A 26,964-nucleotide genomic window follows, 5' to 3' on the forward strand; every position below is an offset into this window, starting at 1 on the left:
TTTCAAAATACCTTTTCATTTGTAACTTATTCAATCAAACATCTAAACTTGAACATTACATTATTAAAAATCACATTTAAGTTGTAATCAAAATTTGAATGAACAATGCTCAAATATACTCAGTAATAAATACAACAGGAATTTATGAAACAATCTCTAATTTGAATACAAAACTGCAATAATAACAACATTTTTAATTTAAAATTACGCAGTCAAAAGGACATATAATTTCTTCCCTGAGTCAAATGAACATCAAACTACAACCTAATTGGAATACATTTGATAGAAATTTTAAAATATTATTAGAATATGAAGAAATATTTCTCAAACAGATTTTTTCCACTTTCATTAAAATGAATTTTTTAAAATAAATCCAAAATTTCATTGTTTTTCCTGTATGCACTTAATCATGATTGTAATATTTAGCAAGTAGAGTCCATCACCACAATAATAATACAGGTTGCTGTTGGTTTTAAAATAAATATCTGCTGCTTAAAATGATACCTCTTCAAAAGTCCCTTATTCGAAGAATACATGTCTATATAGATAATAATTAACAACAGTATTTACACGGTTTTCAAAGACTGATTGCATTACAGACACCCCAGTTCAGCAAACAATAAATTACAAGGTTGTATATAACAATCATAAATAGAATAAATAGACCTGAAAATAGGTCAAATGTTCCATTAATGCTCACAGTGGATAATGCTATAAGAAAACAATTTTTTTCTTAAGCCTTAAATAACATTTAAACGTACATAAAGTGGAGTTTAATTATTTTTACATTTGATGGTATGTTTTGATTCAACGCTTATTACCAAAAAAATGCTAATGATTTAATGATCTGGCATTCTAATTAAATTCATAAGTCTCATTCAAATTAATTAATGAAGCTGGTCTCTTTTCTGCTAAATTTTTCAATGTAATTGTGAAGTTCGGTTAGTTGTGATAGGTGCTTCTATTCTAATAGTTTGACTCTAGCATTCTATACATTATAAATTATTTTACTCTCAGCCTTTAAAAAGCTAAAAATAAATAAAAAATAAAAAAAAACTGGTTTTTGGGATGTTATTCCCTTTAATCAGATTTAGCTAGATTACAAGTTAAATAAGTATTTATGAAAAAGGTAAGCGTCATTTCAAACATTTGTTTGGAATAATAAGTCTTGATAACAGCTCTTTTAAACTAAACTACAACAAAATAAATGCCTAGCTGGCTACAACTTCTAGAACTATTCAACAAGACAGTTATACAACAGAGTGCATTGGAAGAACTACAACATCACTGGAGCCCGATCTAAATAAAAAGCCAGGCTAAAGTGAACTAACCGCCATTACAGAATATAATAGCACCTGGTGCAAGTAGTAAATAATCATCAACCTCTGGCACATGTATCTAGTAATGCTTAGCACAGGTAGTTGATATTGCTTAACTTCTAATACAGGTACTTAGTAATGCACAGTATCTTGCAATGCTTAATACAGGTATATTGCAATGTCTAGCACAGGTATCTTGCAATGCTTAACACAGGTATATTGCAATGTCTAGCGCATGTTATCTTGAGGTGTTTTGAAGTAATTTGTTTTTGCACCTAGCATAGGTATTTTAAAAATGCAGCTAATGCTCCGTCAAAGACACACAGGTAAAACCAGTTTTAAGACCTTCAGACCAGGCACAAACTCACTGAAGCATGTCTATGGAATTTATCCAGGTTGGCTAAATTTAACATTTGTAGTTGAATTGAATTTTTTTAATGATGCAAATTTTTACATTGGTTAAGGGTTAACTGTTTTGGTCTTATCAGAACAAAAGAATAACTATCCTAAATATTATAAAAAAACTGTCTCAGCATAAAAAACAATTTGACTCCCAATTTGTGGAATGTAGTTCGCTGTGATTATAAAAATGTGGTATGTTTTCAATTTGTGTACAAGTTGGATTTTAAAATGTGAATAGAAGTGGATGCTACAAGAGATAAATTAAGCTGCCACAAATGTTTATCCGTAACAAAAGAGACTAGTATCTGTAACAATTGAATTTAGAAACCAGTATCTGTAACAACTGAAACTAATATCTGTAACAAGTGATACAATAAACAAATGCAATTATAACTATTATCTGAAATTACCCTAAAACATGTATATAATTTTATCACTGAGTTTTTTTTTATTGCTAATAGTCAGAAGGTATAGAGTCCAATCTGGTAGTTTGGATGCTTATCCATTGCGCGGATGTTATCCACTGTGCGGATGCTATCCAAACGAGGGAAGCGGTGAAAGCGGAACCCCTATAGGTGAAATTGGAGAATGTGCAACGTTTACTGTAGGAAAGGACTGGTCCGATACAAGATACGGAACTGAGTTGAGGTCAAAGGCATTAGGCGTGGTTGGGCGACACTGTCTGGGTGAAATGTCCAATGGTTTGGATAATGCTTGCGTGGTTACAATATCACTGCTGAAGAACGAGAAGGTCCTGTTGGGTAAAGGAGTCTTTGGGACGTTACCACAACCTCCGTAGAAGGCTTCAGCGGCTTCGGTCGGCTCTTGGAACATGTCGATTAAAGGTGATATCGGGTAAGGCACTGGGTGTGAGGGGGAGGAGATGAAGGAGGATCCCACTTGGGGTTCTTTCATCTTGGGGAGCGACGACAAAGGGCTGCTGATATGCAGGAGGGGGAGCGACCCCGGTCTGGTGGCTGGAATTCCGAGGGAAGACACTGGACTTGGCGACGCAGCTGTTTGAGATATGCTACTCGGTGATAAGTTGAGGTTGTGAGAATGCGGGAGTGGGGATAAGGGCGGTAGCGGTGAGGGCGCCGGGAAGGGAAATTGTAGTTGGTATTTTGATATGGGGGGTAAGTTGTAATCCAGAGGAGAGGAGAAATCCATATCCTCTTGGTGGTCACATAGCTGCTCTTGGATGTTATCCGTTGAGAAGTTAAAAATATTGGACGACTGCGGTTGCGTGGGAGTGTGCCCTGAATACGGGTGGTAGGAGAAGGTGGTGGACGTCGTTGGAAGCGATGGCTGGGTTTTCTTCTTGAGGAGGGTCTCAAATCTCTGCAGCTGCTGGATGAAGTTGAGGTTGGGGTCGATGATGGGTCGCCGTGACATGACAAACTCGAAAGCCGAGTCCAGAGAAAGACCTTGTTTCTGCATGATGTAGGCGATGCACACCGTCGCAGACCGGCTCACACCCATTCTGCAGTGGACCAACACCTTGCCATTCTCCTGAGCCACTTCATCTATGGAAAATTAAATAAAAAGTTAAATTAATTATCAAATTAATTATAGGAAAAACTGGCAAAAAATTAGAAAGTTGCGGTTTTATTATTAAACAAATGTTGCAATTTCCTTTAAAATCTGACATCAGTTTATGATTGAGTTTGACTTTTTTTTACCAAGAAGTGGGGTTTGAGTGTCAAAAACTGTCCAAAAAAAATAACGTTACTTAGAAACGGCCAATAATTTACAAATGTATCATCATATACTGACCAATGAAACTGATAATCTTTGGAAACCAGGAAATGAGATCCGCATCCATGTTGTCGTTGATGTGGATGTTCATGTACTTGAACTGAGACTGGAAGAGGTTGCCGCAGTTGGAAGACACGTTCAGCAGGGCTGTGATGCCGATCTGCTCCAGGAGGGCGCGCTGGGAGGAGTGGGAGACGTCGCCCAGGTACAGGTGGGGCAGGATCTCGGCCGGCTCGTTCTGTGGAGGAGACAGGTGAACATTGTATGTGGCTGTGGTTGGGATAAGATGGTGTGCGGTTGGGATAAGTTGAGAATGTGGTTGGGATAAGTTGAGTGTGTGGTTGGGATAAGATGGTGTGTGGTTGGGATAAGATGGTGTGTGGTTGGGATAAATTGAGAGTGTGGTTGGGATAAGATGGTGTGTGGTTGGGATAAGATGGTGTGTGGTTGGGATAAGTTGAGAGGTTGGTTGGGATAAGCTGAGAGTGGTTGGGATAAGTTGAGAGTGTGGTTGGGATAAGCTGAGAGTGGTTGGGATAAGTTGAGAGTGGTTGGGATAAGTTGAGAGTGGTTGAGATGCTGAGTGTGGTTAGGATAAGATGGTGTGTGGTTAGGATAAGATGGTGTGTGGTTGGGATAAATGAGTGTGGTTGGGATAAGCTGGGGGATTGTTTGAGTGTGAGAGTGGGGTTGGGAAGGGCTGCGTGTGTGTTGGGATAAAGGTAAAGGGTGTTGTTGGGATTATCTGAGTAAGGGTGTGGTTGGGATAAGTATAAGGTGCGTGTTGGGATAAGCTGGGGGTGTGTTTGGGAGTGAGAATGGGGTTGGGATTAGCTGGTGTGTGTTCTTTATCAATTCTAAGCACATATGATAATTTTACAACCCATCTCTGTCCAGTGGGTGCGGGAAGGGGGGGGGGGGGTGTCCCAAAACAATGGAGGTAATTTCATTGTTAAAAAATGGGTAGTAAATTTTTCAACAAGTCCAATGCTATAACTACTCGCAATCAATTCAAAGAAATACAAACACACCGAAACAAATGAACAAGAAAAATTTGAAAATAAGAAAACATCCCGTTGAGTGACATCAGCACTGGTGAGTTTTAAAGAAACCGTAAATGTCGTATGGGAATAAATCAGGTATCGGTGAGGCTGGGGAAACGAGTGGGCGGGGATGGAATGGTGCCGTCGCACTGCGTACAGCCTGTTAGAAACTATGCCATCCTCGCTCTCCTATTCCCGATATTTTACACGTGTGATGTCCATTTTGTAGATGTGCGGAAATACGTTATTTATTAACGAAAAACTCATACAATGAATGTTTGTTAGAAAATTTAGAATAGCCGGACGAGGGTACAGTTAAGCCAGGCAGCGTACTGTGCGATAATTCTAAAAACTACCCCAGTAACCGCTGACGTGTGCAAGGCCGGATACTGCTAGATAAGCCGTACATAAGGGAGCCTTGTGTGATTTGCTTCCCTGACCCTAGTGTCCAGATAAAGGAACTAACCCCCCCCCCCCCCACCTTCCATTGCCCCCAGGATGAGGCGTTTCTATTTCCTTATCTGGACTCGAAGTTCAGCATCCGCTCCAGTCTTCCTGTGCATACATACCACAGGACGAGAGGGGGGGGGGGTTACACATTTCCTCTAATCAAAGTACACCGCCACATGTTTAGGTATCCCCCCCTCCCACCCCATCTGCTGGGGATGACCCCCCTCTAACTTTTTTTTTATGCTAGCACGTGCAGACGATACTGGTCAAGATGAACCCTGATCTAATGAACTCTCACTTCCTGTAAAAGCCGCCATCCCCCCATCTCCCTACCACCTCTTCCTTTCCACCCACGAAATCGTGGAAACCATACCCCTCCCTTTCAAGCGATTCATTCTCCTAACTGCGGCGGTACTGAACTACGCGTTCGTGTCTACCAAACGCGACCCACTTTACCAGCTACTTCAATAGCATAATCCGGATTTTTTTTCTCCCCACATTTTACTCCTACGCTGAGCAGGATTAACGTCACGCTAGTCATACTACAATTAGTCAACGACGTTTGAAAGCTGAACATGGTATAATGTAAGCGAATTTAGTTTTAAGAGGAGTAACCAGGGACGAAATAAAAACAAAGTTACCTGTATAGTTTAAAGCTGAAATAATCTATTTTTAAAAACTGAAGAGTTCGTCATGTGTACACATTCAAAAGAACGTGGGCTTGGTCAAAATTAGATTTTTGAACTAAATCTGATGGGAGATATGCTTTGGATTAATTAATACGCCGGGTTTTATGCCTAGAGTAAACGCGCTAACTTCAGAAATCATAATACATAATTATAACACGAACGCGATCATACATGATTATACCTACCATGTACTTTACGTGGGCGATGTATTCAGTCAAATAAGATAGTACTGTTGGATTTTTTTTTTAAAAGAACCAAACAAATGTGTTCATCTGTAACTCCATTTAAGTTTTAAGTATGTCTTTATATACGACTAGTTAAATAAACCAAAGGCTTGTCTGTTAAAAATCGTTGAAAGGAAAGATATTAAGATTTTTTTTTACTTTGAACTCGCCTCCATCTACTTTATTTTTCCCCCCTCCTTTGAAAGCACACCGCTGCCATCTACAGTATAATGTTACATTTAACGCACGCGGGATTGCTGGGTTGTTTCCCTTCAAGCCGGCACTCGACCTGATTTCAGCGATCACATGTCAACCGTAGTTTGCGTGGGTGGGGATACAGTATCGATCTGACCACACGGACAGTCTGTCATCCGGGGGGGGGGGGGGTCCATCTTTAAACACACGGCATCCGGGGTGGGAGGGGGAATCGTCTTAGCACATCTGTGACGTTTAGGGAAAAACCCCACCTCTGCGTGTCATTTAGAGTACAAAACTACAACCCAACCAGCAAAGGAGATCGTACTTGGGCCCCACCAGTATGTTAAAAAAAAAAAATTCTGGGACAAGAACATCCCTCCACTATTCCCCCCCCCCCCTCACACACAAACATGAGCTTAGCCAATTGCGTATAATAAGCCGGAAAATACCGGCGTTTGTGACTGGGTTGTCTCAGAACTGAGTTGTTTTAAACAGGTGTTGCTTTGATTATGGCGGAACCCAGCGATAAAAGGCGGAACCCAGCGATAAAAGGCGGAACCCAACGATAAAAGGCGGAACCCAGCGATAAAAGGCGGAACCCAACGATAAAAGGCGGAACCCAACGATAAAAGGCGGAACCCAACGATAAAAGGCGGAACCCAACGATAAAAGGCGGAACCCAACGGTAAAAACGGAAGTTAATGATACAAAAGTGGCGTGCAGCACCAGAGAGCCTTATAAAATGACTGGCTACAAAAAAAAAAGCACAGTTATACAAAAATATCACATATATACAAAAAAATATCACATATATAAAAATATCACATATATAAACACGTACTTTCTACAAGGGGTGTCGATATATATAAAACACATTTTCCCATATGAAATGGAGTCTACGCTTTCTATATTATTACGGCAAGGCATCTATTATATAAAAGATTGACCTACAAACAGTATGCCACCACAACAGACACTTACCCCCCCCCCCCCCCCCCCACCTCCAATCACAATCTAATGTAGAGGTATTTGATCAATGTAAACGCTGGGGGGAGGGGGGAATGTGTGATAGTGAAAGGGTGGGGGCGGCGTTTAACAGTGTTTCAAAACACTCATCAAATAACAAGCAACATATCCAACCAACAGCAAATACTTCGTCATAGGGGCGTCAATAAAGGGACATAACTACAGTGGATGGTCATAATAGACTATACACAAGCGTCGACAACAAAGGGACGCTACTACGGTGGATGTTATTCCAAAAGCTTTTTACAAAACTCGTTTTTTTTTCTTCCTCTAAACTCAATTAGTCAATAACTGAGCTAGATTGTTTCTAATTAAGCGTTTTATTAACGCAAGAGAGAGAGAGAGAGAGAAAAAAAAATGCGTGGGAAGGTGACGTATTGATCACATGACCAGCGGAACCAATCTAAGAGTGCAGCGTTCTGGCTGTGGACAGGCGAGATGGGGGAGGGGGGGGGGGGTTAGACGGAGGGTGGTAGGGAGAGGGGTGGTGTAGATATTAGAGGGTTGTGTGTATGTGGGGTGGGTGGTAGAGGTTTGTGGAAGAGGGGTGGTATAGAGTTGTGTGAAGGCAGAGGGTTGTGTGAATGTGGGGGAGGGTGGTAGGGAGTTGTGACAATGTGGGGGAAGGTGGTAACGGGTTGTGTGGATGTGGGGGAAGGTGGTAACGGGTTGTGTGGATGTGGGGGAGGGTGGTAGAGTTGTGTGGATGTGGGGGAAGGTGGTAGAGGGCTGTGTGGATGTGGGGGATGGTGGTAGAGGGCTGTGTGGATGTGGGGGATGGTGGTAGAGGGTTGTGTGGATGTGGGGGAGGGTGGTAGGGGGTTGTGTCAATGTGGGGGAAGGTGGTAGAGTTGTGTGGATGTGGGGGATGGTGGTAAAGGGTTGTGTGGATGTGGGGGAGGGTGGTAGAGGGTTGCGTGGAGAGGAAAGGAGTTAGAGGGATGGTGATCGAGAGAGGGTGGGGTGGTAGAAGCAGAGATAAGGGCGTGGAGATTTTAGAGGGAGTAGTGGGATAGAAGGCTTCTAGGAGGGACAGGAACGTGGGTCTGGAAGTCTGGAATCAGGGCGTTAGAGGGGTAAAGCAGTTATAACAGAGGGATGAGTGGAAGGATGGGGGGGGGGACGTTAGTGAAGGGAGGGGGAGAGAATGTTAGACGGGGGGGGGGGGGGTGTTGAGTGATGGTACAAACAGGAATGAACAAATCAAGGATGGTAGCTACTAAAGTGTCGAAACAGGAAAATCAAAGTGCCATTGAGAGCTTTTATGAATGCATTGTATCCTAGTTACTGCTCGACCTTCCCTTCAATGCGGTCGGTTAAAAAAAAACCCAACACTGTAGGTGTTAAGTACTCATGTTCTACAATCACGTCCTCGCGTCCCGTCCAATCAAAACAGTCGATACAAGTAGCGCCACACTAGTTACAGACCAGCTTTTGACCCAGTCAGCCCAAGATCTAATAAAGCACTCTTCAGTGATGGAGTAGGCGGATCGCTCGTGTCAACAGAAGGATCAAGCTTGAAGATGTATCCTTCAAAACATAACGTTATTTCTATCTGCAACATTTCAAGTAATGGAAAAGTAGTTTTAATCTAAACGCATTATACTTAAGTATTGAGCCTCCCCGCCACCCACGCTCCTAATCCTACTTTATAAAATGTAAATTAATTTCTCCTTTTTAGGATCGAGTCAATATTAAATACAAAGAAATGGCTCGTGACGTCACACGTTACATAAGCCTCACAAATGATTTGTGTAAGTAATGAGGAGGGGGAAAAATTTTACACTTTTTAAAAAAATGTGTTGCCGGTAAAATAATTAATTCGCAATTTTGATGAAGGCGTAAGGGGGAGGGGGATTAGAACGGATGAGTAGGCCTAGTCGTGAGGTCCTGGTAGATGGGGGAGGGGGGGAGGGATGAATGGGTGTGAGTAAAAACAGATACTGGCTATATAGATATTGGAGAAAAAAATGACTGTGAGAGAGAATAAAAACATTGGGTGTGTGTGGGGGGGGGGGGGGGGGGGAAGGGGATAGGTGAGTAAAACAATAACTGGCTATATAGATTTTAGTGAAAAAAATAATAATGTGAGAGAGGGAATAAAAACATTTGTGTGTGTGAGGGGGGGGAGTATAAGAAACAGTTACAATTCACGACTGGTATAAAATAACGGTTACGTGGCTTGTCGAGTCTTAAAACGATGATGCGAATATGAAGTTGTCATCTAAAAAAAATAGCGACACCGAAGGAGGAGAGACAGCAGCCATTGTTATTGATAGACCGCCGTGCTACTCCGCTAGAGAGAAAGGTGGGGGTGTGGATGAATGAATGAACAAATGAATGAATGAATGGGTTGTCTGCGAAAATCGACCCTGTGTGCCTATCAATGGGTTTGCAGGCTCCCTTCATAAAGAAGGAAAATTTTCATCGATTGCTTTGTGCTGGCGTGTGAACTGAATTGGGTATCGCTGCAGCCTCTCTCTCGTCCGGTCAACTCTCATGAAAAATTCATGAATGAATAGTAAAATCTAGTTCACATATTATTAATGTTACACGAACGTAGTACAGAACTAGAGGGAATTTTAAGTAAAGAGCTGTTACTATATAGAGTTACATTATAATTTTTTTTTTAATTCGAAGGGGTGGGGGGAAGGGGGAGAGTTATGAAATCTGGGTCACGTACAAGTGCGCGTATGTGTTACCACGTCTGCGCGTGCCATCACGCGCGCCAATCGCCGTGAACGTGGATGTTGACATTCCGGAAGGGGTAAACTGACAACACAGATAAGATTAAACTGACGAACGCGCGTCATGATAAGCGGATGCGGCGGATTAAAATTTTTTTTAAAGGTCAAAAAAATAATCCTTCTTTAAAACATTGTAACACAGACTTAATTCAACAGTAAACAAAATTAACAGTGAACACACCTTAACAAAGAACTTTGTTGCTTGATCTCCTTGTATAAAATACAATATAATTTGAAAAACATATAAAACACAAAAACAGATTTGTAAGTAAAATAGAAAGTAATGTAATTGATCTGACACACAAACCGATGCATTTTCCTGAGGCCAAAAAAAAAGATATTTCACAATCTTTCCAGAATCATCAACTGGGTTCTCATGATAAAGGCTACGCAGTCATTTGAGAAGTTCAATATAAATTAACCAATAAAGTAAAACCATAGTGATTTGAATCGTCCAAAGGAAATGGGGAGGGGGGGGGGGGGTATCTGTTTCTGAGATGATTGCTCAAGAATTATAGTTCTATTTTTTTAACTATGGTACATTTTCCCATCTACACATATAAAAACTAGTGTGCAGACTTTTATTTGCGCGGTGCTAGAAAAACTGTATACAGGGTTTTCTATATTATAGACGTCTGCGCGGTAGGTTTACAACTACCGCGCGGCCGCGCAAACGTGCAACTTTAAAGGAACATTTATGTTCCTGACGTGACAATTAAATCTACTCCGATGAAAAAAACAACAACAACCATAAAAGCATTGAAATCTGACGATTATCCATACGCCCACCGAAATACGCATACCTTCATACTAGTATCTCGTCAGCGATATTTGCAAAATCATAAACCTAGATCTATACCTTACCCCTTAACCCGAGTACAAAAGTTAACTCACTATTTTTAGCATGGCAAAGCGAAAAAAAACCGTTAAAAATAATTGTCTTTTCAAGCAAAAGTATTAAAGCATGTCCTTTAAACAAATTTTTAAAAAATTTCAAATAAAAAGTTCTTGATTAGCTCATATATAACAGGATGCGCTACCCCACAAGACATCTTGTATATCAAAAATGCACTACCTTCACCCCCCCCCCCCCCCGACTACTTGTATATCACAGGATGCGCTATCTCCATAACCCCACCGTACGCCTGTCGTTCGCATCAGTTCCCAGAGCCCACGGGCACAGCGACACGACGTCACAGTCCTAACCCCCCCCCCCCCCACCACATCCATCGAACCCAGCTGAAAGGATGTCAACGGCGCGCGTGGGTGGCTCGTGAGGCTGAGTCATACCTTAACGCAAGGACGACCTAGCCAGAGCAGTAATAAAATCTCCATCGATCTCACTTCATACAAATACCCCCCCCCCCCCGTCCTCCCCTCTCCCTTCCTCGTTATCTCGAGTACTCCCTCCCATTCCAGCCCTTTAGAGTTGTCGCCTAATTACATCTCGTCTGCTCTCGCTTTTCTCTCGGTCAGGGATTACTTTCACCCACATCATGGACTTCACGACTGTGTCAACTATCTTTCCTGGGGTTCTGGGGTTGGGGGATATTATGGATGGTGGGGGCGGGGTGGTGGTAATGTAGGTGGTGGGGGCCGGGGTGGTGATATAGGTAGTAGGGGCTGGGGTGGTGATATTATGGATGCTGGGGGCAGGGTGGTGGTGATATAGGTGGTGGGGGCCGTGGTGGTGATATTATGGATGCTGGGGGGCGGGGTGGTGATATTATGGATGGTGGTGGTGGGGATGGGGGGGGGGGGGGTGATATAGTTGGTGGGAGCAGGGGTGGTGATATTATGGATGCTGGGGGCGGGGTGGTGATATAGGTGGTGGGGGAGCAGTGGTGGTGATATAGGTGATGGGGAGCAGAGGTGGTGATATAATGGATGCTGGTGTATGTGGGAGGGGTGATATGGATGGTGGGGGGGCTAGGTGGTGGTAGTATAGGTAGTAGGGGGCTGGGGTGGTGATATTATGGATGGTTGGGGCCGGGTTGGTAATAATAGAGGTAGTGGCGTGGGGTGATGATATTATGGGTGGTGGATGCCGGGACTAGGTGGTCCAAATAAAAGGTAGTAGGGGCTGGGGTGGTGGTATTATGCGCAGGGGTGATATGGACGGTAAAGGCGAGGTGGTGGTATTATGGGTGGTGGTGATATTATGTATGCTGGGGGAGGGGGGGGGGGGTAGGTGGTATTACAAGTAGTGGGGCCCGGGGTGGTGATATTATGGGTGTCGGGGAGCAGAGTAGGTAATATTATGAGAGGCGGGGAGCAGGTATTATGGGCGTTGAGGAGCAGGGAGGTAATATAGGAGGTGTGGCCCAGGGGAAGTAATTTTATTTGTTGATGGGCAGCAGGGAGGTAATCACACGGCTGGTGGTGAGCAGGGAGGTAATCACACGGCTGACTGGAGGCTGCGTTTGATGTGCACCAGTTAAACCGCAGGTTAATTCGGTGTCCAGATACTCAGCCCAAGTTCAACCAATCAGCACTTTCGTTACATGAGGGGGCGAGGGACACCTGTGACACGGGGCTAGCTCGGTGTAGTAAATGGCGTTGAACACCTGTCACGTGCGCTGTGGCAGGTCGTTAGTGAAACGAGGGATTGTTGAGAGAGGGAATGTTGCATGATGTGTAACAAGTCGTAGTGAAACGAGGGAATGTTGAGAGAGGGAATGTTGCATGATGTGTAACAAGTCGTTAGTGAAACGAGGGAATGTTGAGAGAGGGAATGTTGCATGATGTGTAACAAGTCGTTAGTGAAACGAGGGAATGTTGAATAATGTGTAACAAGTCGTTAGTGAAACGAGGGAATGTTGAATAATGTGTAACAAGTCGTTAGCGAAACGAGGGAATGTTGTATGTGTAACATGTTAGTGAAACGAGGGAATGTTGAGAGAGGGAATGTTGCATGATGTGTAACAAGTCGTTAGTGAAACGAGGGAATGTTGCATGATATGTAACAAGTCTTTGGTTTGTCGGTCCTCTGTGAAATCTTTGAAATAGGAGAATGCTGTATCTTTCATACATAAGCGTCTTTCACACGAGAGAATGTCACCTGTTATCTGAACAGTTTTTGTCAGAAAAGAATGTCACCTAAACAAGTTTTGTCAGACTAGAATGTCACATGTCAGAAAGGACTTAAAGTTCGACCAAAAACTAGAATTAAAACATCGAAAGTGAACGAATCAATATCAACCACCCACAACCTCACTTTTCTCATTCATCATTGACGTCATCACCACTCTCCAATACAGTTCATTGACTTGCAGTTTATAGCGATACGGGTATTCCCACTTTTTTTTTTACCTACAACCCCGCCCCCTATTCCGATCTCTACGTATCTTGAACATTCTCATTGTAATCTTTTCCAGCTTCATTGTTTTCAAAAGTAAATATTGAAATATTGATCTAGTAGACTTCCATTTTTAATTAAGCGAAGGCGTGGGCCCTTATCTTAAGCAACCGTGCGCGTATGTTGTTTTTCTTTAATTGTTTTGTTGAAAGATTGCATTCAGCACAAGAGTTATAGTTTTTGAAAACTGCGCAACTCGTAGGAGAATACTTCATCAATTCCTAACAAATGCTGGGAGTTTGAAGAGTATGTCGTAAACAGACGCGGTGTGGGTGTTTAAAATAATAACACTAAAGAAAAGGATTTCTTCATCATTAAAAATAGACTGTAATTTTTATGGGTCTGCAGTTGGGTATGGTGTAGATGGTTGTTATGGTGTATTTTAAGTGGGGGTTGTTTTTTTTTGGTGTGTATTTTATGTAGGGAGGGGGGTGTATTTTATATGGGGCTGATTTTTTGTGTTCTTAATATGGGCGTTGGTTGTGTATTATGTTTTTTTATGTGTGTGAGGGGGAGGAGCGGTATTTTTGTGTATTTAATGTGGGGTTGTTTATTTGAGTTTAGAAAAAAAGTCGAAAATTGCATGATTGTTGGAAATGTTATTGATCTTTTACGGTGCATGTGTCTTTATAATGGAAGAACGCACATTGTGTGTGGGTGGATTTTATGGGCGTGAGTGAAGTGTGTGGGGTGCTAGGTGTGGGTGTAGTAGAGTCAGCGCAAATGATAATCAGCATATGGGTGGGTTCTGAACGAGCGTTACACGGCGTAGTCAAGCAAGATGGATGTGGGGTAGGGCGGATTGTGTGTTGGATGTGGGTAGGACAGATTGTGTGTGGGATGTGGGTAGGACAGATTGTGTGTGGGATGTGGGTAGAACGGACAGTGTGTGGGATGTGGGTAGGACGGACAGTGTGTGGGATGGTTAAGTTAATGTGTGGGCCTGTGTGTGACGATAAGCCAGTGTGTGTAGTCTAGCAGGATGGATGTGGGATAGGACGAACAGTGTGTGGGATGGCTAGGTTAATGTGTGGGTCTGTGTGTGCCTAACACTAAAGCTAAAGTGTGTGTTAAGAGTGCCGCTATTGAAAATGAATGGAACTTTTTTTTTATGCTTAATCTTTTTTGAAAGCACTGAAGACAGATAAGAAGAAACCTATAATGATAAGATTAGCGTAGTGGACGTAGTAATTTTTTTTTTTGCTCATTAAAAAAAAATAATTACTATCAAACTCTTGTGTGGGCGTGTTTTTTTAATTAAAAATTCTTTCACGAAACTTCTGTTGTAATCTGGTTTTTTAATCAGATGTTTTTAGTCAGGTATTTTCGCGTAGTTTCACTAGTCTGACAGTCAGATATTTCAGTAAAGTAGCCAGTCAGTTGTTTCAGTCTGTGTTTCAGTCATATCAGTCAGGTGTTTCAGTCATATCAGTCAGGTGTATCAGTCATATCAGTCAGGTGTTTCAGTCATATTATTCAGTGTGAGACTACGAAAACCACTTCTGCTTTTCTTCTCCTGTCGTCTTGGAAGTCCGCATAGTTTTTGTGACAGTTTAAATGGAAAGGGGGTAGGACGGGAGGTGTATCTCTTGCTGGGCAATCTCCACAGGAATCTTACAGTCAAGAAGAAATGTATCTGTTACATTCAGAGTGGGGTAGACGTACTAGAGATAAAGGTCAACCAGGATTCCAGCACGTAGCAAATGGATGTTGGGGGAGGAGGGGGGGGGGGGTTAAGTGCTATACACCTCAGCAGACCCGCCCCCCATTTACATTATTGTGAGTTCGCACTTGACATCGTCCAGTATAAAGACATCTACAAACAAAGGGTGTCACAAATTAGTTTACTCAACGTTTAAATGGGATGGTGTGGCCTTAGTAGTAGAGCGCTAGGCTGCTAACCCGAAAGTCTCGAGTTCGCATCCAAGTTCAAGTCAGTATAACGTCCCGGAGTCACAGTTCGTTTACTGAACGTCTGAATGGGACGGCGTGGCATAGGCTGCTACCCTGAAAGTCTCGAGGTCGAATCCGGGTCGAAGGTCAGTAAAACGTCCTTTATATTTGACAGGTCCCTTACTCACGTTAGGAAAAAAGGCGGCTGGGCTCCTTCATATGCCGGGGTAAAAAAAACACATGAACTCTACTTCATCTGCCCAATGGATCGCTAGGTCTACAGAGGATTCTTTACTAAATGCATGCGAGTGTCAAGCGCATATCTGATGAACTACATTGGGCGGGACTTCGAAGGGCGGCACTTTGATGGGCGAGCGAAAAGTTTTCAAGCTGAGACTATCAAGGCGTCTCTGTGTAATTAACGACTGCACGGGCATTGTCTCTCATTAGTCACATCACTTAATTAACGCCCGTTCTGGTAATTAAATCATACGTCTTTTTTCTGGTGTTAATTAACCCCGCTCAAATTATCACGCCAATCAGGGGTAAATTATACCAACGTGATTTTTTTGTAAAGTACATAATATTAAGTTAAAGCAGTTAAGAACACTTTAAGACCGATCGGTCTATATAGAGTATACGAAGTAGAACTAATGAATCAATAACATTGAGGATATACTTGATAATTGATAACATAACAAGGAAAGTCCGCATAGATAGAACGGAGATCGTCGAGAATGACAGTATACCATAGAAATATGAAAGACATATAACGATAGGATTTGTACGTTCTACATTTGAGTTCTCATTCATGAATGACAGTTTACCATAGAAATATTAAAAACATATAACGATAGGATTTGTACGTTCTACATTTCAGTTCTCATTCATTAACTCTAAAGCCAAGATGACAGAAGATTTTTTTTAAAAACTCTACTCCACCCGCCCTCGTGTATTCTGGGATTTAAATCCCTCGCATCTCCCCCGGTACAGAAGCTAACACAACACATGACGATTAATTAAGAGCTATTTCCAGGCAGCCAACTACAAAAGCCACAGACCACCCACCGTTATTTTTTTCTCTCTCACCCCCCCCCCCCCCACTAGAATCTCATGGGCCGCCTACTATCTGTTTCTCTTTATCTGACAAACGAACACCTGATCCACCCCACCCCCCCCCCCCTCCTCCCACTCGTCCACCTGGTGTATCTAGTACAGCAAATGACGTCAGTAAAGCTAGGCGACCAATCACATTTTTGCGCAGATTCTCACCTCCATATTCATGAGTGCATTAGTTAGTATAGGGTGAGACGTATCAGACCATATAATTCAGCCCGAGGTCTCTTAACCCTGACCTTGATACGTTTTTTTTTTTTTTTTTTTTTTTTTTTGCTAATAAGCATTAATGTGCAGTTTCAAAAAGAAAGGGTTACGTTTAAGACTAAAAATAAGGTACATTAACATTTCGGCGTTTAAATTTACTTAAGGTAAAGTTCAAGTTCTACAATCCGACTAGACGGGCAAATTAAAATAAAATATTTAAAAAGTTGAACTACCAAAATTATGAGCGTCTTTAATCAAAAATAAATAAACGGAAAACGAAATACACCGGAACACTATAAAAGGGTCCAAGAATCACGGTTTTTAATTTGTCATGAAAACAATTGTATTTTTTTCAATGAAACACCCATGGGGCAACATGTCAAGATGTATCAGCGGATGAAGCAACATGCATGTAAGGTGTAGTACATGCGACATCGGGGGCGTATGGCAAAAACAAACAGACAGGATAAATGGGAATGACAAATTGTGATGGGAGACAAGCACACACAAAAACATACCAGGAAGCGTTCTATTATTTTAAAAAAATATCTAAAACCATATTTAGCTTGACAATGAATATGTGTTAAATTAATTAATACAATTTCTTTTCGCAATGCTGAATCGTATCAGAGATAGTTTATTGTATCGCTGTTATATATATAAAAAAGAACACTATACAATGTGATGTCAAGATTATCAAAAGACAAAAACTGGCCGGAATAATACATAAAAAACTGACACCAAAATCGTTCCCCCCCCCTGGGTTGTGACTTCACCTTTAACCCTACAGACTGACAACCATCACGACCTGACACACGGCCTACCTGGTACGTGGGCCGGCCCAGACCCACGTACCGGCCCAGGTCTCACACCATCAACCCGCACCACAGCGCTACATCAACAGCCACTGGGTGCGTCACAACAAGTTTTAATTGTCAGATAAAAGCCTGTTCAAAGAGGCGTCGAGCGAGACCGAGGGTCGAGGAGGCCGAGGGTCGAGGCCGAGGGATGGATGATGCGAGGGATGGATGATGCGGGTCCAATGTGGAAGCCATTCAGCAAGAAGGATGGTAATTAGTTCAGAAAATAAATTTGGGATGCCAGTACGCTTTCGTTCATTACAACTTCAGCCTAGTGATAGGCAGTCGACTATCGAATACCTTTTTAAAATATCTACAGTGGTCAACTTTACCATTCTTTCCTCTTGTTTGAACTCTAGTTAACGTCCCAATTAAAATAAAGTAATTAGGATACGAGTTCAGGTCATGTCTAAAAAAATGTTGACATATTCATACAAAATAATAGAAACACAAGTCAAAAATCCGCCCCCCCCCCCCCCCATGATAACAGACCAATAATTTTTTGTAGCAAGAAGTAATTTTCTTTCAGACGACATTTTGCGGAAGCGAAATGGGTCGTGGGTCACTGGCAGACGGGAGGAAGAGGAGGAGGAGATTAGCCGGCCCAGGTGTTTCGTGACCTGTCTTCCTGTCACGTTTGGGCGGGGGTGTGTGTGCATGTGCAGGTAGGGGGGGGGGGGGGTTAGGATAATTAAAGAGGTCAGTGTGACACTTCAGTGCTTACAAGGAGGTGGGGTCGTCAAACAGTTTTGGTTTAAGTTGTGTTTGTCATATAGTGAACATGTAGCTCTAGGTACTCCTGTTGGTGTAATGCTATTCAGTATCGTATACATTATTTTGATATTCGCTCTTCTATAGAAATAGTTGCTAGGATTAGGGTTGCGCTGGAATAGAGATACCAGCTAAACAAAAGTCAGTTCGGTACCGTCCTGTAGGGTGCATGGTAGCTTTGTTATGTTTTGAACGTCAGTATGTCATTTCTAAAAACTATACTTTGTTGAACAGTAAGGGAACAAATAAAGAGTAACATAGTAGTTATTTGTTTTATATACAGCGTTATTCTCAGTATCCTGTTGTACTGTCTAAAAAGTTTTAACCATTTAAAACTGCGAGGCTGTGTACTCGCTGACTCGCGTGTGTGACTAGCATGAAGTACTCACCTGCTGAGGGGTTCTCCGCCTGTCTTTGTGGGACAGCTTCTCGCGCATGCAGTGGAACAGATGTAAATCTTGGCTCATACACAGGACGGGGCACTCCTCTCTCACAGCATCGAATCCACCTGGAGACAAAGATTTGAAAAGAGCTATAATCTCCAAACACAAACTAGATGGGCACCCTCCCAGGAAGTCATAATTTTAAAATAACATCAATGAGCGAAATATATTTTTTTTCCCATTCGGTAAAGACATCCGGGGCTGATTGGCCAAACAATAAGTTAATCTGGTGAGGATTTAGAAACAGATTAACACGACCTCGCATGCTTTGTGGAGTCCAGTCTGAAAGTGCCAATCCCACCTTACAGTGGGAGGACTATAGACTTCAGTGAGCCACCAAGGCCGTTTTGGAGTTTTGTTACAGAGATGCGGCCCTACGGCGTCACTTTAAGTCAAGGAGTGTGTTAGGGGCGTGGGGGTGTAAGGGGGGGGGGGGGCAAAATCAAAATACAGTAAATCCGTGGAATAAAAACAGAAATGCGAGTAGTCTTTCACTAATCTTATAGACCAACCGTACAAACAGTTTTAAAAAAAGAAGTTCACACACAGTCACACAAAGAATTGAACTTTAAGACATCTACTTAACCCAGCTCACCCCCCCCCCCCCCTCCAATCCCACACGTAGACTCACACAGAATTGAACTTTTAAGCACGGCTTAACCTTAACCCAGCTAACCCCCCATCCCACACAGAATTGAACTTTTAAGCACGGCTTAACCTTAACCCAGCTAACCACCAACACGTTACTTAACAGGTCGGTCACGCCCCGCTTCACCAAGGACTAACAGGAAACAGCTGGTTGGCGGATCGTTAATCCTGCTCCCCCCCCCCCCCCCCCCCCCGTATTAATCTGAGTTTGACTGTACCACATCCAAAACAGCACGAACGATTAAGGTTACAATCGATTAGCCGTACCCACATAGTTTCAAAGAGGGGGATCTATGATGATTCTTTAACCCGGAAGGTTAGGTTTACGTAGTGTTATTCAGAAATTGAAATAGGTTTAAACGATCAAATCCTGTCTGGATATATAATGAGTACTACTTTTTTTAAAAACAAGCGGCGGAGTGATACAAAAAAACAAGAAGGTTTAATGTTTCGATCAATGAAGTAGATTTCGAAATAACAAATGCTATAGGTTAATGCAAGAAAGTGTTTTCCCTAGACAGGGAAACGACAAAAAAAATGTTATCAATCCAGGAAGGGATGTTAAACAGTTGAGCTACAGCTGGTGATTTTGTCCCAACCCGGTGTATTAATGTTACTAGTCTCCGGCAATGGACTCGCCCGAAATAGGCCTGTTAGAAGTATTGTAGTTCAGTGTTAGAACAATGTATTCAGGTTAGGGTTATGGAAAGATCGCGGTTTAGGGTTAGCATTGCATTGTTAGTTGTTTTTCTTATTCTTTTTAAATTCACTACCAGTAACGTAACATCCTCTTTAAAAAAAAATACATTATTTGACGATATAGGACATTAGTGTAACACCATAGTCTCTAGCCCTAATAGTTGCAACTCTACAGAACCCCCTCCCCACCCCTAGCGGCAGTGTCCTACTGCCAAACCCAAGTGATCAACCCCTTTACGACTCTATGAACGAGGGCCGCTGATAAAGACATCAAAATAAACCCCAAAGAGAATACAAATACGTATTTTTTTTAAAGAAAACAGCAAAGAAACGAAATCAACCAATTTTAAAGTACACAACAAACAAAATTTTAATCGTATTTCCACCCCACCCATCTATTATAAAATCAAATATTTACGGATTATTTACACACACACACACACATAGACCAATACAGAAAACTGCAGCAAGGAGAACAGGAAACGACGTGTTTAAGAGGCTCCCCCCCCCCCACACGTTTCACGTCTGACACATGCAAAAAAAAAATTTCTCTCTCCATCGCCGCCATTTTGAACGGGACCCAGACAGGAAGTTGTTACATGTGGACCCACTCGACCGTCCTCGACAGCCAGTACTTGGTGGCCCGGACAATCACAGTCCATTTCAGCTGGGGGGGGGGGGGGGGTGAGGGGGGGGGCAGAGTCAGGGGGAGGGGGTATGAAAGACGAGAGGAGGAAGTTATGCAAGAAGCTACAGGTAGTTAGAATCAAGCGTCAGGACAGTGTGGTTTAGAGAGGCTTCAGTTTATGAACACAGCGTAACTAATAGACGAGAGCTAGATTTGTTCATAAGTTCTTGTAAACGTTGCAAACAAAATGCAATATGAACGTTGCTTAGTGAAAGTTACTGTTGGTAGAAATTTCATGTTATCGAGGTGTGGGGGAGGGGGCTAAGAAAGTTATCAATACAAGTTATTTTCATCGACAGTGTAGTAAACCCTCTAAAAATTGCTTACTGAACATAAGCGTAACTTTAAATATATCACAGGTTAAATTACAAGGCTTTATTAGCAAATACCAATCAAAGTACGCTATGATACTGTAAAGAAGGGGAAAAAATATCTTCTGCTAAAAACAGAAACTTCGTTAAGCTCAAATTGGTCTTAAATCTTCATTGGAATTAAAATGAAACACCTTCTATTTTGCAACACTGTACCTTAACTTAACCCCCCCCCCCCCTTTTTTTTTTCCTCAGTTATAGGTACAACTAAAACGCATTCAACATTCTGAAGAACTATTAAACAACAACATTCTCGCATCTCTGGCTAGCGGATACAAATAAAAACAAAAATAAACCTATAGTTACGGACACGATAGACACACACAAACTGATTTATTGCAAACCAGAATACCACAATGCCGTTCTTTATTACGACGAAATACTACAAACATCTTGCTTCTGACAAACAAAAAACAAACAACCCCCAACTGAAATCTAATACCACTGAATACTCAAAAACTAACGTCTAACGTCTAAATACCAACAAATCCTTCCATATTTCTAGCTAACCTAAATCTTTATTTCCTACTAACCCAAATACCACGAAAAACCAACACTTATCACATAAGCACCCCTCTCCCCCACACCCTTCAAAAAACCCCACGCCCGGGGAGTTTCTAAGAATCTGGCTCAAGTCACCTCAGCTCAAGTCACCCCAGTCCTTCGCGTCTGCACGACATCAGCCTCATGTACCGGAAGAAAATCAGGAGGGAGGGGCGAGGGGGAGTAAGGAGGGGATGGAATTGCTTTTAAAAAAATTGATTTTTCCTTTTAAAAACGGGACACATTTACTTTTTCAACAGTGGTGTATAAAAGTGTATATATATATATATATATATATATATATATATATATATATATATATATATATATATATATATATATATATATATATATATATATATATATATATCGTTTATCAGATGACTTGTAGCTTGAACACGGTAATGAGGTTCACGAACACAAATCTCCCTGTATAGAACATCAGAGGTAGGTGAATAGAGTGGTATATTTAGATAACAAACAGGTTCTGGTCTAACAGTTATCTAGGACAGTGGCGGGTCTTTTCATGAATAGAAAAGCGGATGGAAAAATGCGGTTAAATTCTGATTACGTAATCCCCCACCCTTACAAGGAATAATGTACTTTCCGGTAGGCAGGACATGTTTAACCTTAAACCAAAAACAACTCGATAATTAGAAACAGTATTGTCAGTTTCGATACCTCACCCCTTTATAATGTAGAACATACTGTTTTAACAATAAAAGCTTACGCTTATTTTGTATCGACGGTGTTTTGTAATGACTTGTAGAAATGTTATTTTTATTTCACAAATCGAATGAGGATAAGGATAAAACCTACTGCTCGCTTTAAAGGGAAAATCGCTCCCCTAACAATTGTTCCCTGCAAAAAAAAATCGATTTTTTAAGAAAAACTTCTCAGAAAATTACCCCCCAAAAGATAATCCAAAATACTCAAAATTTAAGAAACGGGCACACAATATAGAGCTGCAAACCATTGAATTAAATTTAAATATATTTCTAAAGTAGCTTTAATTTTTTAAACTAAGCAACAAGTAGAAGAGGAAGCCGGAGTACACTTCAGGGGCCGCAACCTCTCCTGTCCTAATACTAAACACAAGTGGCATGTTTGATTTCCGGTGAATCCACTCACCCCCCACCCCCACCATCACGGCCTTGTCCGGTCGACTACCACACCATTCAGAGCTAGGAGCGGCCGCACTTCATTCACTGACCCCGTTGTCGATTGTCATCTATCAGACCATCAAGTGGGCTGGTGGCAATGGGTTCTCTACCGACACGCTCATTCACAATCTATTATTCACAAGCGTAGGAATACAACGTCAGACACTTGGTCAAGTATTCCATCTTATTAACCATACAAACGCACCCTTTCACACACACACATTATACATACATATATATATATATATATATATATATATATATATATATATATATATATATATATATATATATATATATATATGTGTGTGTGTGTGTTTGTGTGTGTAAACAATATTTGCTACCACATGACGATCAGTGTATCTTTCCCTGAGAGAAACACGGAGGACGATCCTGTCCTCGAAACACCTACTATCCCATATTCACTCCTCCCACCCCCCACCTCCCAACCCTGGCAGAAAATCTAGGCCCTAGACCTTGGCAAGAACAAGACACCTCTGTACTGTTAGTTATCTCAAATGTACACACACACATACACCACGCCCACAAATACGCCAACCAAGGGAAACATAACTCTGAAGGAAAAACAAACACAAACAGTACTCCAAGCTTGACGTACTTTACTCAAAAAGTAGTGTAGCAGAGTTAGTTCCCCTGGAATCTAAATAACTTGGTTATGACCAATATTTTAACATCTCTGGTGCAACACACAATGTTTAAAAATTTACAATTAACTCGTTATTTAATTACTTTACAAAGTTAGTTGTCACTATTCTCTATGTAGTTTAATAAACTAACCAAATCTAAATTTAAGCGTGGGATACTGTACGCCCAACAAAATAGTAACTACATTGTTTCAGGAAGTAGAAGATACTTCAGTAAACGAACAGATGTATCGTTGTTAGAAACAAACTAAGGCGCGGTAATCCACGTCACACGAGTACCCTCCCTTTTCTCCTAATCGCCATACAGGTATGGAGGATAAAGCCTACACATTTTGAAGGGGCTGGGATTTAGAACTTCAACTGAATACCTGGGTACGGTTAATCGATAAGGGGCCTTTAAACATAAACAAAGGTAGGCTGGCTGACTAACAGACAGAGACCGAATATAGATAACTCGAGGGCCTACCCAGTTGTTTCACAATGTAACCCAGGTAGTTGATTATACGGTCGAATGAGATAAAGCCTTGATGGGTGGGCTTGGTTAGGTTGATCCGTAGTGTTATTTGAGAACAGGAACGCATTGAAATAACTATGACACATAAGGCACGTACATACAAGTCTTGATTTTTTTTTTTTGCGGTTTATGGACCAACTAAGCCACACTACTGTTTAAGAACCAAATATTTTGTATTGGATAGATATAGCCAAAGGAAACCGGTACTATCGCAAAAACTATCAATAAAAGCAAAACTACTTGAACCTTACACTAACACTGATTTTAAAATGTTCGGTTTTCTGCTTCAGGTATGTATTACACCTAATAAATACAGTAACGATGAAGATTTTAATGATAAACGTGTAATGAAAATAAAGAGTGTAATAATGGAAATATGAAATGAAACAGACCAGTGTAATGAGTGTAATGATTGACTGTGTACCGAAGAATAGGGTAATGACGGAAAATGTGTAATGAAAATAAAGAGAGTAATTATGGAAATATGTAATGAAACAGAACAGTGTAGTGATTGACAATTTGTATAACGAATAATAGTATAATGATGATGAACACTATGTAATGTAATGAATAACAATGTAATGAACTATGTAATGTAATGAATAACACTGTAATGAAGCACGGTGAAACGATGAGGCCTCGGCCTCTGACAAAGTTTGGTCGATATTTTTTTCCTGAAAGTAGACGCCTACGCAATCGTGGGTTTTTGTGTCTGGCCATTTCTCTAATGCAGGGGTCTCCAAACTTTTCAGTCCGAGGGCCGCATTAACTATCAAATTTCAGCTCGGGGGCCAGTTTCTTCCAGGCTTGTCTTTGATTTTTCTGGGCAAAGTTCCTCAGCCATCACCAACAAACGATTTTTTCATGGACAAAATATCTCCGCGGGCCGGATGAGAGGACTTCGCGGGCCGCATGCGGCCCGCGGGCCGTAGTTTGGAGACCCCTGCTCTAATGCAATGCATTTAAATACAGTAAAAATTGCTAATCTAAAGCTATTTATATAATTATATGCCTAATAAGAAGCCTTTAGTCTTTAGGGGTAAAATAAAAAAAGAAATATTGTTATATCAGACAATCTATGAATCTTCCTTGGTGTAAACCGTAGCCTTTTAAAATAGCCCTACATCTATCTATATTTAAATGTCAGCCGATTATACTCAATAGACCTAGCTATAATAATCCCCTTATCATTCCTTAAGCCTAACCCTCGACACTTCTCGTCCACCTCTAGATTCTGAGACACTAAAAAAAGCGAATTTAAACTATTTATAACAAAACTATAAATAATTGTGACCATAACTGAACTGTGAACAGTAAACCAGGTGTAAGTCAGCAAGACAAATTTAGAATTTCTGAATAGGCCTATAGGCTAATAATAAATTGAATACTACTATCTAGTACTGGTCTATATCTAATCCAGTACAGTGCAGAATTGTAGGTCTGTTACATTGATTAATGAAGGCTAATAGGCCTAGCCCTAGAGTAGTAAGTCTGCTAATGTGTGTAATTGGCTCAGTAAGGCTCAGTTAATGACAGTTATAAAACCAGCTTCACTAAGTTAGACTAAGTAATGTAATAATAGATCTGCTATAAACAAACGAATACATTCAATAATAATTAATATTAAACCAAATTAACAACTACTGTAACTAGATTTAGATAGTAGATCTAGATCTAGATAGATTCTATGAATTGGGGACTTGAACAAAAAACACCCCCCCCCCCCACTCAAACACTATCACAAACATCAGACAGTTAACACTTGAGCCAGTTAAACCGTTAAACTTACCTATGATAAACCTCACAGATAAACTATCCACCTGCTTGAGCAAGCTCTTAATCACAGACAGGAGGTTCGAGTCACTGGAAGCCTGGGCCAGCTCGAGCGTGTTGTCGTCGTACACCAACACATTGGGGTACACACCTTTCAACAACATGGCCCTCTTCTCCTCACAAGGCACTATATTCTCCAACGAAATGAACCCCCCTGAGCGCCGTTTGAGAATGGGTGGGCAATGGATGTTCACCGATTCGACAATGCGACTTTGGTTGAAAGCTAAAAACGACCGGCAGTCGATGATGAGGATTTGGTCAGAGTTCCCCGAAGCTAGGACTTCTGTCACCTCAGTCACATTTAATCCACACACGTTCTCCATGGCAGGCATAAAACTGGGCAAGGCAGCAGTGATGAAGGGAAGAAGGTCCACACGAAGCGTTGTTGGATACTCCGTTTATCAAACATCAGAATGTGTTTCCGCTGGCCAAGTCACAACTGTGATGAAGCATAGTGAACGCTGGAGAACGCCGGTATCCTGTTGGGTTGGTGGTTGTAGTAAAACTGAAATAGAATTCACGTGGACATGCCTAGTTATGAATGAACCGAAATGCACGTATTATTGATCTTACTCCGCGGCCTAGTACGCTGGCGGGCTGCGCGCGCGCCAAGCGACGAGGCGTGGCGTAGTGCCGTGTGCAGAAACGTGTTTTGGCGAGGAGGGTTATTTTGATTATTTTTTTTCAAGTTCGACATCTAAATATTGCATTTGCAAAAATGGTCTAGTAAAATTGATTGTATTATTGTATCAATAAACATCGAAATCATTATTGGTGTATTTATTATACTATAAAGATCCTAAGTGTAGTACAATATGCACTATAACTCAACATCAAAAGAAGAAAAAAAAAACACGATATTGTAAACGATAGGAACAATCCGCAAATAGAAATAATCCCATTTTGTTTGGTCTACTTCTTTTATTTTAGAGTTGCTTAATGCAGTTTTATTTTATTTTTGACCTTATATAAAGTTTATTAAAATAATTTTTGAAGATTCATAAACTGTGACCAAAGAAATAACATAATTAATTTTAAAACAATTCATTTTGTGGGGGTAGGCACTACTCTCGCAGTAATTTACTTGTGAATGATAATCATCCAACGCACTTTTAAAAAATAGAATTGAACTATTTATTCTTGAATTAATTAATACAATTCACTCGAGGCAGCTAAAATACTTTAAGAATAATAACGATTTTTATTTATAAGTAATTTTAACAATTGTTATCGATGAAATTGTGTGTGTGTGTGTGTGTATGCGTGGCTCACTCCGTTTGAACGGAATCAATGGCTGCCGGATGTGTAGATTGTGGGTGTGGGAAGGATGTCGTCT

The 26,964-nt window shown here is 41.2% G+C and overlaps 1 protein-coding gene across 1 annotated transcript; it reads right to left on the reverse strand.

The window, feature by feature from the left end:
* Positions 1 to 1,077: 1,077 nt before the first annotated feature.
* Positions 1,078 to 26,149, reverse strand: LOC131945128 (dual specificity protein phosphatase 1-A). The gene is made up of 4 exons (XM_059306129.1): positions 25,585 to 26,149; positions 18,451 to 18,569; positions 3,498 to 3,717; positions 1,078 to 3,247 (listed from the first exon to the last, which is right to left on the reverse strand). Exons 1-4 carry the CDS (start codon positions 25,958 to 25,960, stop codon positions 2,256 to 2,258), a joined length of 1,707 nt encoding a protein of 568 aa, XP_059162112.1. The 5' UTR covers positions 25,961 to 26,149; the 3' UTR covers positions 1,078 to 2,255.
* Positions 26,150 to 26,964: the final 815 nt, after the last annotated feature.

The sequence above is a fragment of the Physella acuta genome, unplaced genomic scaffold, assembly GCF_028476545.2.
Source record: "Physella acuta isolate Inbredline_101_S28 unplaced genomic scaffold, ASM2847654v3 ptg000525l, whole genome shotgun sequence".
NCBI lineage: Eukaryota > Metazoa > Mollusca > Gastropoda > Physidae > Physella > Physella acuta.

Coding starts and splice junctions, on each gene's coding strand:
- LOC131945128 (XM_059306129.1), bottom strand. CDS start 25,960: ATGCCTGCCATGGAGAACGTGTGTGGATTAAATGTGACTGAGGTGACA. Junction 18,570..25,584: donor ATCTGTGAGGTTTATCATAG/GTAAGTTTAACG, acceptor CTTTGTCTCCAG/GTGGATTCGATGCTGTGAGA. Junction 3,248..3,497: donor AAAGATTATCAGTTTCATTG/GTCAGTATATGA, acceptor AATTTTCCATAG/ATGAAGTGGCTCAGGAGAAT.